The sequence below is a fragment of the Aulonocara sp. 'chitande type north' Nkhata Bay genome, linkage group LG19, assembly GCF_057382095.1.
Source record: "Aulonocara sp. 'chitande type north' Nkhata Bay isolate Kocher_YH1m ecotype deep benthic linkage group LG19, A_spYH_male_GT1.1, whole genome shotgun sequence".
Classification (NCBI taxonomy): domain Eukaryota; kingdom Metazoa; phylum Chordata; class Actinopteri; order Cichliformes; family Cichlidae; genus Aulonocara; species Aulonocara sp. 'chitande type north' Nkhata Bay.
The window spans coordinates 20,981,274-20,993,456 of NC_141362.1; the positions used below are offsets into that span (position 1 = coordinate 20,981,274).

Genomic DNA, 12,183 nt, shown 5'->3' on the forward strand with positions numbered 1-12,183 from the left:
AAAAATCAACATAAATTGTACAGAAAATATTGTTTTTTCTATTATCTGAATGCACTTACACGTTTGGCATTCTCTGACTGGCTGAGCATCTGCTCTGCATCCTCTAGCCAAGCCTGCAGAGCTGCCACTGTGCTGCTGTACTTCTCCCAGTTAGCGATCACCTCCTCCAGCATGCTCCGTACACTGCGCACCTCCAAAGCCAGGTTCTTCCACTGAGCTGTGGTATCACTGAGGAATTTACTCACCCCCTCTGCTTCATCAACTTAAAACAGAGAATAGAAACAGTAGTTCAGTTAAACCAAAATCTACATGGTTGCCACCTGTATACAAAGCATTTGATTATGTCCGCTGATGATTTGGCCTCATGGTTGATGCTGGTGTGTTAGGTCAGAAAAATCATGCTAAAAAAGCATTCAAATTATTGTTACTGCATGCATTATGCATGATTTCATAGTTTGGGGATTTTAAAGAGAGAGAAACGAGAAGTGCAGCCCCCTATTTGCAGACAGAAATGGCTCAGGATCAGGCAAAGTTTGGACTGTTTTTGGACTTACCTCTGTTACAGGTCTTAGACCCTGTAACGTGAAATCAACAGTAAGTCTGTTTACTAGAAGCCCAAATTAAAACACTTGCATATAGTATGCACAAATAAAAAAGCAGCTTAGAAATAAAAATGCAAAGAGACTTACTTGAACTGTCAGATTTAACATAAACCTCTGCAGCTTGCTTGAGACCTGTGAAGATTGTCTCATACTGCTCAAAAAATCTGTGGCCTTCAACGAATGTCTGAAACAGAAAGAGAAACGCTCGTTGGTTTGATGTCTTTTAAAAACCCAGACTACAATTCCTATGATTTCAACTTACAAGGTAGCTTTGCAAGAGGAGTTCAACTGAATCCCGTCGGCCGTATTTAATGATCCACGACTTGAGTTTTGATTCAGCCAACATAAGAAATGCCATCAGTCGATACTTCATTTCCCAGAATTCCAGCTTAATCAAGTGAGCGTGTGATGATGTAGACACAAAGTTGAACCTGCAAATTAAACAAATGGTCTGTTATTATTTTGAAAAGTGCAAAAAAAGAAATCATGAAACGGTAAAGAAAAATGCACTTATCCTGACAAAGATCTTACCGTTCTGCCATATCCTGGAGCTGCTCAGGTGGGACAGGTACCCCATTCACCGATCTGTCCCTGTGGATCTGCTGAAAGGTTTGCCTGTGGGACTCCAAGCTTTTCAATACCTCCTGCAAAATTAAACAAGCGCCTGTTTCTTCATACCGTCCAAAACAAAGTTAACCCCACAACACGTAAAGGCTAAAAGGTAAGCTATGCTACCTTATGCTGCTCTAGTTTTCTGTGAAGAACATTGGCTGTCTCCTCATGAGCATGTTGGATGGGAATGTCCTCTCTCAGAGCCATCTCGGCTCTGTGCAGCCAGGCGCCAATCACTCCCAGAGGCCCAGGCAGGGACTTGTCCAGATGGATGTGCCAGTCGAGCAGCTGCAATTGACACTCATTAAACAAAACCACTCTACCAAAGCAAGATCCCACCGTACAGGAGGCTATGCTGGGCATAACATTTCCACATGGTCACAAGCAATCAGGCCACAAAAGAGTGTTATGCAAGTCTAGACAAGCTGTGGAGGTCTCGAGGAGTAGACCACCCCGTGAACAAAATCGCCTCTGTTCCCATCTCCTCCCCCTCTGAACAAACCGCTTGCACCCCACTGAACTTTCATTGGCAACGAGTAAATAGATGAACCCTGACTGGTGTTTCTCAGAGCCTCCAGTGCATCAATCCAATCTTTTTAGCCAAGAAAAGGACAACAACTAAAAAAGAATGATTATTGCTAATCATCAGGTTTTATTTAATTCATGTGTGGTTAATTATCACAAATTTTCCTGCTGTCTATGTGGCCCATAATGAATTATTCATGCAGTACAATTACCCTGGTAGACACACGGTCCCAGGCCTGCTTGACCAGAGCTTGATCCACAGAGAGCTTGCCATCCTTTTGGACTGGCTGTAAGAGTGGATCTGTCTGCTTTTTCTTCATTTCATACTGGACACGGAAGTTCTTAAATGCCTAAAAAAAGGAGACACACATTGCTAAATGAGTTTTCCAAAGAAGAATGCTACAGTCCATTTGCCACACCTCACTAACCTGGTACTTGTCAGCAAGGCTTCCCTCTGTTCCTTGGGCCCGGAGCACATCTCTCTCCAGCTGATCTAAAAACACCTTTAGTTCTCTCAGCATCTTCCGCTCCTCTCTCTGTCACAATCAGCACACATACAGCTTAGATTGGGAACAGACCTAATCTCTTTCATTATAAGCAGGCCAATGGGAATCTCAAGTAAAAATGACATGCCGAACACACACAGTTAAAGATTAGACTCAAGACTCAACTTGCAAAGAGACCCACACGCAAACACAACCTCTACATTTAAGGACTAAATAGTTTTAAAAGTTAAGGTAGAAGAAAAGGGTGTACAGACAGTATCTTGTTAGAAACTCTGATTTAGTCTTTTAAGTTGAACATACCTCAAGCATTTGCTCTATATCTTGGGGACCAAACTATCCAGGAAAGCGGAGAGATGCAAATATGTGATAAAAGCATTAGAACAGCAAGGGAAAAAGAAATAAAGTGGATAGAAAATGGAACAAGATCGAGGTGGACATTCACTCCAAACAGGAAGCATGCAGCGCCGTGACCTGAACGCTCACCTGGAGCACTGGCACTGACAGTGCAAAAGTTGGAATTGAGCCAAGAAGCAGCTTAATGTGCACAAAAATAAATTAAAGAACGAAATTAAATGAGCCCATGTTGATGGAAAACTATATTGATGATTATATTTATGCTGTGATCATGCAATGATTGCTTTATCTCACTTAAGCTTTATGTGATAAAATGACAAGAATCACATATAAGCAGACACAGCTATTCAAAACTTTTGCTCAGCAGCAGATGAAGCAACTTTCATTAAGTATGGACTGTTCTCTGTATGTCGGCAGTTTTTGGAAAAACTGTAGGCACTAAGTACAAATTTAAATGTAGTAACGTATGTAGTTACACATTCATTCTAATCCCCATTTTACCCCAAACTATCACTGCCTACATACACTTGAAAAATAAATGATAAATTTAGGGTTAGCTACCTCATCTTGCTGACCGTCAGTCTCAGAATGATGGGGGTTCGGATAGTGCTTCAGAAACTGCGCCACGTATGTCATGATGGATTTCTCGTCTGGCTTGTCTACGTCCACATCTGCAGATTAACATAAACATTGTCCACTGCACTTGTTGAAAGAATACAAAAAGAATCATATTAAAAATGGATGCAAATATATTGAGACGTTTAATAATCCTGTCAGTATTAAAGGTAAAATGTGCTATGATGAGGAGGATATCTGACATAGTCATTACTTTTGGTATTAAGTCAGTATGGCACATAAATACTTTGTGTCCTTAGGATAACTCTCCCAAGGCCTGCCGGCTAATTATACATGTCTTTTTCATTTCCATCCTTGACCTGATGTTTCTAGAAAACGGGGTCAAGCTCCTGTAAAAGCAAAGGCATTTCAATGTGTAGCTGCAATAAAGCATCACGACTCTGCTACAGAAGACAGGACTGCAGAGCTGCTGCAGACTGCTTCTACACAGACTGAAACTCAGAGCTACAGATAGCACAGAATATTAATCCTCTGTAAGGTGGTATTTTCCACCACACAACTTAGCAGCACAATTTCCTGTGCTAAAACACTAGCAAACATACACTCAACAGTTAAGCATGCATGCTCAATACCACTTTGCAAGAATAGCCTGCAACTCTGGAATAATTAATGCGAGCTGTTGAAAAGGTCAAGGACACCTTCTGGATCCAGCAGACGGGGAATGCCCAACTCGTTTTCTGCGAGTGAAAAGGCCTCCTCCAAATTCTCCCTGTTGCTTCTTCGCCGTACCACCTCCATGTCCACCAGGTCAGGTCTGATGGCGTGCACCACTGACTGGAATGCAACGCCATCACGCCAACTGGGACCAAAGTCCTTCACCTCAATTCCAAAATTCCTTAAAAAAGAAAAATGTGAAAATGTTCATTTTGCAGACTTTGCATACACGAACCTTTCCGATATGATATATATCATGATGATGATTTTTAAAGTGACATACTTGGCTGCTGTACACTGCACCCATTGGAGCAGTGCCTTCTTGGCATTGCCCTTAAATTTGTTGACCACCTTTCTCTTCATTGGAGGGCTTCCTGTTCCAGAGCTGGTAATACTCTCCACGGAAGAGTTGCTGTTGGATAGAGCCTGAAGGGCTGGCAGGTTACTGGTTAGCTCTTCAATCTAGTTGAGAGAAAAGAAGAGAAAACAAGGAGAACATGGCAGCATGTCTTGAGATTTCCCTGCATCTGTAATTTTTAACATCACCTTTAAGCTGCTTGACTTACATACTTTGTCCTTTGTAAAGGTTAGACAGCATAAAGATTAGCAATACATTAAATGTTGACCATAAAAAATGATCAGAGGGTGTTACTTGAAGGAGAGCAACTCACCTTGGAGAGAGACAATGTAATAAAACTTTTGGGATTTAAAGAGAGATGAAGTATTACCTGGAAGTAGAGGATAATAGTCCATATCAACCCAAGGACAATTGATGGTCGGCCATCTGCGATGTCAGTTGCATGAATGTTAACAAGTTTGATCTGAAACAAAAGCCAAGCGAAAGGTTATTATGAGAGTTAAGTCATATTCAGGCAGTCTAGAAGTGAGACATTCAACCCAAAGGAACCCTTTCAGTTACACAGTCCAAAGAAATCTGCAAGCTTTTTTTGTTCAAAGTCATCAAAGCCACGTCTTTGATGCAGTTAAGTATTGTCACTGGCAGAAGGCACAAACAGCCACAATGAAGAGTCAACCAGATGAACAAAAGAAAAGTATTCAACTAAAGGTTAAAGCGAAAGCAGATGCAACACAGCGTTTCAAACCCTGCATTGAAGAACTGCTACAATTTGTCATGTTCGCATCTTTGCTTTTGGAATTTAGGGAGCCAAACATACCAGTAATCAGTGGTGTAGTCAAAATGCTTTAAACACACATCAGTAGAAAAGCTTAATGGCTACATTTATAGAAAACAAATGATTGTATCCAAGCATTGCATAGTCTACATCGTGCATCAAAAGAAAAGGATGCATACAGCATATGATCACACAGGGCGTTTACTGGCGACTGACCGGTGATCCTCGATACACAGACTGAAGCCACACGTGATGGGAGAGAGATCACAACAATAGAAGTCTCAGTCCTGAGGGAACTCCAATGAAAGTGGGACACAGGCTTCAACAGAGCCAAGAGATTTAGAGATGGCTTATGTAATCAAGAAGTCCCGTTTCCTGCTTCTCTAAACGTAGTGCATTTTCTACCGACAGCTACCTCATGCATACTAACCAAATAGCCAATCAAAAGCTTTTTCTCGGGGGTTATTAGCCATACCTTGACTTCTTGAAGACATGTCACATATTTCAAGTATTATATTCAGTTGTGGAAGAAAAATACTTGACAAAATTTACTGTGAAAGGTCAAATTGTCATTATGACTGCATGCTTACCTTCCTGCCTTCGAGGAATTTGAGTGCAGTGCCGATGTTGGAAACCCAGTGGATCCTCTTCAGCTGGCGGCCTTGCTCACGAGGCTTAAGACAGAAAGGACAGAAAGTCAAAATTTAGCTAGTTCATTAAAGTTAAGGATATCTTCATCCAACCATCTGCCATCTAATTTGTAAAATTCAGATTCAGATAACTTTATTAATCCCACAAAAGCTGTGTTTGTTTGCAGCTACCCCTGACTCACTGTAACACACAGGGAGTGGTCTGTGAGAATTAGCAGGACTTTTCGTATATAAATTAACAGCAGAGTGCCAAAGTTGCTTTGAGAAAAAAAAGTACAATCCCAAGCTTTAAAGCATGAGTTAGAACCAATCATATCTGTCTATATTAAAATCTTGGCTGATCTAATACGACCAAAGCGGTAAGTGAAATCCTCAAACACTGTTCACCATGAAAAGAGTGAATGACTCATTTGCCAACCAACAGCTTTACAGATGACATGGAAGTCTGTATCAAGACAGGTCTAATCAGAACTTGCAAAACAGAATCTGGGTCAGCGCGTGTGTGTGTGTTTCTGTATTTCTGTGTCAGGAGAGAGTGAAATAGCAGCACTGTAGTACTAACAGCTCCTCACAGCGGGGAGGCTGAGATCAAAATTAAGTCCTTGTACAGTAATCCACGACTAAATGTTTACCTTTTCAATGAAACTTAGTTGTCTAAGTTTACAGTATAGTATATACTACTAGATTTGCTTGTTGCTTTAAACACAGGACAAAATAAATCATTACGTAGGTTTTGCTAGCATCTTCATTTAACAGAATAGAACATTAACATTAAAACCCCACATACTGTATGGTCCTGTAAAATCCTAAGTACACGCTTAGTGGTTCCATATTAATTACAAGGTAAGTAGCAGTCAATTGCTGCTAATCAAATCCACTTTATTAACTGATTATCAGCAAGTGTGACCACCCCAGTAAAAGCACATATTTTGGCAGGTTGCAGGTCTGGAGCATTCAGATGCGTGTTAATACAATGTCAAGGAGGAAAACATTAATAACTACATAAGAGAAGCAATTGTTGCTGAACATTAGTCTGAGAAGGGTTATAAGGCTATTTTGAAGCAATTTGAAGTCCATCATTACACAATGAGAAAGTTTTTTTGCAAGTGGAAAACATGCAGAACTTCCCAGAAGTGGACTTCCCTGCAAATTCAGCCCAAGGTCAAACCATGCAATCCTCGGAGAAATCCCAGAACATCCAAGAGCTACAACTCAGAATCTACAGGCCCAATTCAAGAAAGACTAAACAAATAAGGCTTGTTCAGAATGGTTGTCAGACGAGAACATGGCAGCACAGGTTAGGTTTGAAAAGTTGGATCTGAACAACCTAAAAGACTTTTAGAATAATGTTCTTTACACAAACAAGACCAAAGTGAAGAGTTCTGCCCACAATCACATAAAAACAAACACAGTATTTAATTTTGAAGTACAGTGGCCATGAACTCCTCTGTATTTTAGAGTCAAATGTGAAACCATCTGTCCAACAGCTATAGCTTTACCGAAAATGGGTTCCATCATAGGACAATGATCTCAAGCATATCTGCGAATCTACAACTTGAATGGCTTAAAAATAAAAGCATCAAGGTGTTGCACTGGTCCTGACCTCAAGGTGACTAAAATGCTGTGGTGGTACCTTCAGACAGAATGTCTGCAACCCTCACTGAACTGAAGCAGGATTAAAAGAATGGGCCAAAATGTTCTCACAACAAAGTGAGAGATGATAAAATCATAGAGAAAGCAATCAAAGTTATTGCTTCTAAAGGTGTTACAAGGCACTGCATCATGGAGCGTAATTAGTTTTTCACAGGACTGTAAATTGAAAGTCCTGTGCAATCTTTCTTTTTCACATGAATGTAAATTCATTTAATTTATGCCTAGATCCTGAAAAAAAATAAATACTTACAAGTCTTTGGCCAGACAGGACCTCAAGCAGTGCCAAGAGCTTCACCCCATCTTTGATGTCCTCAAACAGGTCATTTACCTCCAGTGGTGGTTTATGCTGAAGGAGAGAAGACGGTTTTAATGTGCAGAAGCAAAAATGTCATGAAAATCTGCAGTAATTAGAAGCTAAACCATTACACTATGAAGTCTGGCATATCGAAGGATACCAGCACATTACAGCAAAGAGGAGAAACCAAAGGCTGTTTGTGAGAAACAAGCTTGTTAGCAACAACTACACAGCCTCCCTGCAGCTGAAAAGATGGTGCCTTTTCCTCAGCAATGGCTTGGTGCCCAGTCCTGAGGCGATGGTACTCATTTAACCCTAACCGGTTACTGTCTCCTGATAACATATCCACACTTTTACAGAACTGCAGATTCTCCAACATGAATGACAGCGTTATGACGTACTGTTTTACACGTTCAGCACAGAATAAATAACCAGAACACATGTTTATTTATTCAGCACAGTGAAGCTGTAATTAAAAGCAAAGCTCACCATGGGAATTCTTTATTTGGCACTGTATACGGGCCATTTCACAACTCAACATATTCCATGACAGGATGCTGTTGGCTGCCTATTTGGGGCAAAGCAGCATGAAGAAGCAAGCTACTGTCTTGTTACTGGTTGCATGTACTGTTTTGTCTTTTTGTCACAAAACAATATTAGATAATCTCTTATTGTGCTCAGCTCTGTATGATCTAAATGAAAAATCTCAGTAAATGCCCAGACAGTATAACACTGCGTGGGATCACCATTTGGGTTTTTCCTGTGATTTTTCACCTCTTTATACAACCTAATTAAAATGCACATTGTTCCTTCAACACTGCAGCTTAATATCCACATTGAAGTATGAGACCCAATTTTAGGAATGTAAGTTTAAAGAGTTTTATCTATATGTCGTGATCTATTCTATTTCTGTTAGATAAAAAGAAAAAGCAGCCCTTCAGCATAAAGCAGCCTTTGTAGTTTGGAAAATCGCACGTACCCTGGAAACTTAAAAATTACTGCGCTATCAGCAAACGCTTAGCAGTGGAAAAACAGTGAGAATCACTGGAAAGTTGCTTAGTAACACAATATCAGAGGAAATGGGCACAAAGGCTGAACGGAAGTGTGACAACTCGAGGAAGTTCAAACTTTGATAAACTTTGTTCAACACTCATCTATAAAAAGCTAATTTAATTCAAAGCGATTCTTAAATATTTATACACGAGTGCACCAAATCTTTATGTAGAATTTTTTCATGACAGCAAAAAAAAAAATTGAGAAGAAAAGTCGCCACTGTTAATTCTTCTGGTAAATCAGGCGGTTGCTCAGGAGCTGCTTGCAGTGCAAACCTGACTGTGTGAAATGGCTTTCATGATGTGGCTTATGCTACATTAGTCCTATTGGTATGCGCAGTGTGTGAGCTTGAGCGCAGTGCATGAATAATGATGAATAGACCAACAGCGCGTCCCAACTCTGGCCCACCACATTACTCAGATTCTTCTAAAGTTTTAGAAGCCAAGCTTTGAACTATCGTGGGCAGATCAGGCTCAACAAAAGGCCCCCTCTAAACCAAATCCTTTGCCAGATCCCAGACTGAAAACAAGCAGCGTTGCCCCATGCTACACATTTTGCTGTGTCATCTGCAGTTACATAAAGATTCCCAGCTAGTTATTTATATTTTGAGTAATTTCTGATATGCAGTACATCAACGGACGCAATCTAATTTAGCTCCTGACGCATTCCAGTCCCACTGTGATGCAATACAGCATGTGGGCATGTGTTATTGTTGTGCATTAGGCCCTTGTAATTTACATGCATGAACCTTATAAGCAGACGACGGCCTGCAGGGAACAGTCCTCACCCTCTTGCTCTCCATCTGCACACTGCATCACTGTCCCTGCCAATCCTCTCCGCAAACACACACACACGCCGACGCACACACAGAGTACATGAATAGCCGAACACCAACACACATACTTACGCACTCTTAAACAGAAGACACACAAATGCTAAAAAAACTACAAACACATAGCTCAAACGCCAGTTTTTAGTTAATCCTTAAATCCATTTCACTTTGACTATAAATATTCCAAGTTTGATTCTTTAAAACTGAACTGATCTTTGTCTGATCTAACCTGAAGAATCACAGGTTTGTATGTATGTGGAGTTTGTCCCTTCCCCTTCATTAGACCAATTGTAAAACAACAGCCCAGTCTCATTAAACAGGATTTTGTTTTGAGTGCTTAAGCATCTTGGTAAACGATGTCATTATTTACAGCTAACTGGATAAATTCATTTGTCTTGTGCAGTGTTATAAAGGCTGGTGTTGTCACGTGGCAAAAATCATTTCCTTTTACAGATCTGACAGGTCAGCAGCTTGAAAATAGAAGCTACATAAATATGACAAGTTTGACAGGTTGCTTTAAGTGAGTTTGATCAGCCTGTAAATTACATTTCCGATAGTTTATAAGTGATTTAGGTTAGTTAAGTAAAGAAAGCAGTGAACTGCATGGATGGAAACTCACACTTACCTTGGCTAAATGAGAATTGATCCATTTTGTGAAGGTTCTCTTCTGCACTGCCTCTTGCTCATCTGGAAATTAAAGGAACATAGTCCATGTCAACACATGATCGCTAAATCGCATGCTCCGATACATTATGCTCCAACGTTAGGCTCACCAGAAGAACTGGTGATATTTATAGTGAACAAACCACCAGATGAAACGAACACACATAGTAAACTACTAAAAAAAAATCATAAAACACATAAAATAATAATCTCGCTTAAACTTTTGTGACTTGAAACCATTTTTGGACTTCCACGGTCAGAATAATATTTTGTCATAACTTACACTATATAATGTTTGGTAGCATTGGAGCACTCCTGCACCGTGTATGTCCGCATGCATAATTTGTGGACTATTTAGATGTGTGCGGTTGATTACCAGGTCTAGTATAAAGGATCCTCCTGGGAAGTGCGCTCCAAAGGAGGTCACACCAGGAGATTAGAGGATGAGTAGAGAGGCAGTTTCTCACCCCGCAAACCCTGCATGTCCAGCGTTAACATGTGTGATTGTTTAGGTCACCCTCAGCCTCTCTTGTGGCCTATTAATATATTCATTCCAAATCCCTCATGCATTATTCAGGATGTGTAATAAAAACAACACATTTCTTTGCTTTGGCTGTTGACACGGTGAGAAGTGATTTCTAACACTCTGTCAAACATACCAGTTGGCTAATGCTGCATGCCACACAGAGTGGCCATTTTCAAATATCCACCCTTGGAGATATAGACAGTGGTCACGTGTTTAAGGAGGCATTGCGAACACTATAGAGGGAGCAAAGATATCAAGTTAACCCACAGGCAAATGCTTCATCACTGATGCACTAGGGATGCCCACTGAAGCATAGCAAGTACATACAGATGTGAACATGCAAGAATGCAACACTGAGCTGTGTTTGGGCAGCAGGCTAACTAGTTCTCAAAGCAGGGATTCACCTGCAAAGCATTAGGATATATTATGCCCCATATTAGCCACATACGACCACACAGACAAGAGATGATGCCCTACTTACCACGAAGATACTGAAAAAATCCAGTCACCAGATTTAAAGAAGTCTTCCTGACAGATACATCCTTATAGTGAGCCATTCTACACCCCACTCTCCGGCTCTCGCCCTGTGCATTTCATGAGTTCCAGTGTGCATATATGTGTGCGCGAGAAAATAAAATCCAGAGTGGAAAAACTGACACAAAAACACCCAGATGTCCTTGCACCCTTTTTCCAGCAGGAAGCAAAACAGATCTGGCTGTCTGGTTTCCCAGTGAAAGCAAAAGAGCTGCTGGAGGCTGTGATGAATACGTCCCCTCCTCCCTGACACCCTCAACCTGACACACACACACACTCACACAAGCACACACACATACACACGCGCACACAAACGGCAAAGCAGAAAACCCTAACAGAAAGGGTGATTTACAATCCCATCCTTTCTTCTTCCTGTGTTTTTCCCATCCAGAGGAGCCATGCCTGTGTGGATGTGCACAGCCCCCGCTCTACTGCCTCGCTGTATCATCGTACCATCTGAGGCTGGAGGGAGCTCAGCTTGAAGCATGGCTCCACCAATCAGCATGCGGGAGGCGGTGATGTCACAGCCCTGGATGCATTATCCCGATTTAAGCTTGGTTTGTGTGTGTGTGTGTGTGTGTGTGTGTGTGTGTGTGTGTGTGTGTGTGTGTGTGCGTTTGGCTGTATTTGCCTCTTAGATTTGCCTAATCCTCTATGAGACTGACACATTTAAAAGCATTAAAAAGCCAAGACAAACTAAAACTAAAACTTCAACAAGTTACTTTCTTCACAGCACAAATAAATAAATTACATTTAGGTTTATTTATTAAAGAGCAAAATTAGACTTCTTCACAAAGCTCTCTATGCTACAACTAATCTTAATAATTAATGCAGTCTAGTGAGTGATGTCTACCACCTGCTCTCTCAGTGTCAATGCTATTGTGACGTCAAAGCAGACACACCCACGCCGGGATCCCCTTTGTACAAAAAGAAGCATGTTAAAGCTCTCAAGCGT

At 40.9% G+C, this 12,183-nt stretch overlaps 1 protein-coding gene across 3 annotated transcripts in view; it reads right to left on the reverse strand.

Moving 5' to 3' along the window:
- syne1b (spectrin repeat containing, nuclear envelope 1b) overlaps nt 1-11,644 on the reverse strand; it is a 67,724-nt gene extending 56,080 nt beyond the window's left edge. For 2 of the 3 annotated variants that reach the window (XM_086275664.1, XM_086275661.1), the window contains exons 1-16: nt 11,176-11,644; nt 10,131-10,192; nt 7,576-7,671; nt 5,613-5,696; nt 4,618-4,710; nt 4,173-4,351; nt 3,874-4,070; nt 3,161-3,270; nt 2,546-2,578; nt 2,168-2,275; nt 1,952-2,089; nt 1,338-1,502; nt 1,134-1,246; nt 865-1,033; nt 690-786; nt 60-262 (exon numbers count right to left, since the gene is read on the reverse strand). In XM_086275664.1, coding sequence (XP_086131790.1) covers nt 60-262; nt 690-786; nt 865-1,033; nt 1,134-1,246; nt 1,338-1,502; nt 1,952-2,089; nt 2,168-2,275; nt 2,546-2,578; nt 3,161-3,270; nt 3,874-4,070; nt 4,173-4,351; nt 4,618-4,710; nt 5,613-5,696; nt 7,576-7,671; nt 10,131-10,192; nt 11,176-11,251 — 1,923 coding nt within the window. In that variant the 5' untranslated portion in view covers nt 11,252-11,644. Of the gene's footprint in view, nt 1-59; nt 263-554; nt 576-689; nt 787-864; nt 1,034-1,133; nt 1,247-1,337; nt 1,503-1,951; nt 2,090-2,167; nt 2,276-2,545; nt 2,579-2,728; nt 2,780-3,160; nt 3,271-3,873; nt 4,071-4,172; nt 4,352-4,617; nt 4,711-5,612; nt 5,697-7,575; nt 7,672-10,130; nt 10,193-11,175 lie in introns of all 3 variants that reach the window. The other variant, XM_086275663.1, reaches the window with a different exon arrangement.
- Between the last annotated feature and the right edge of the window lie 539 nt (nt 11,645-12,183).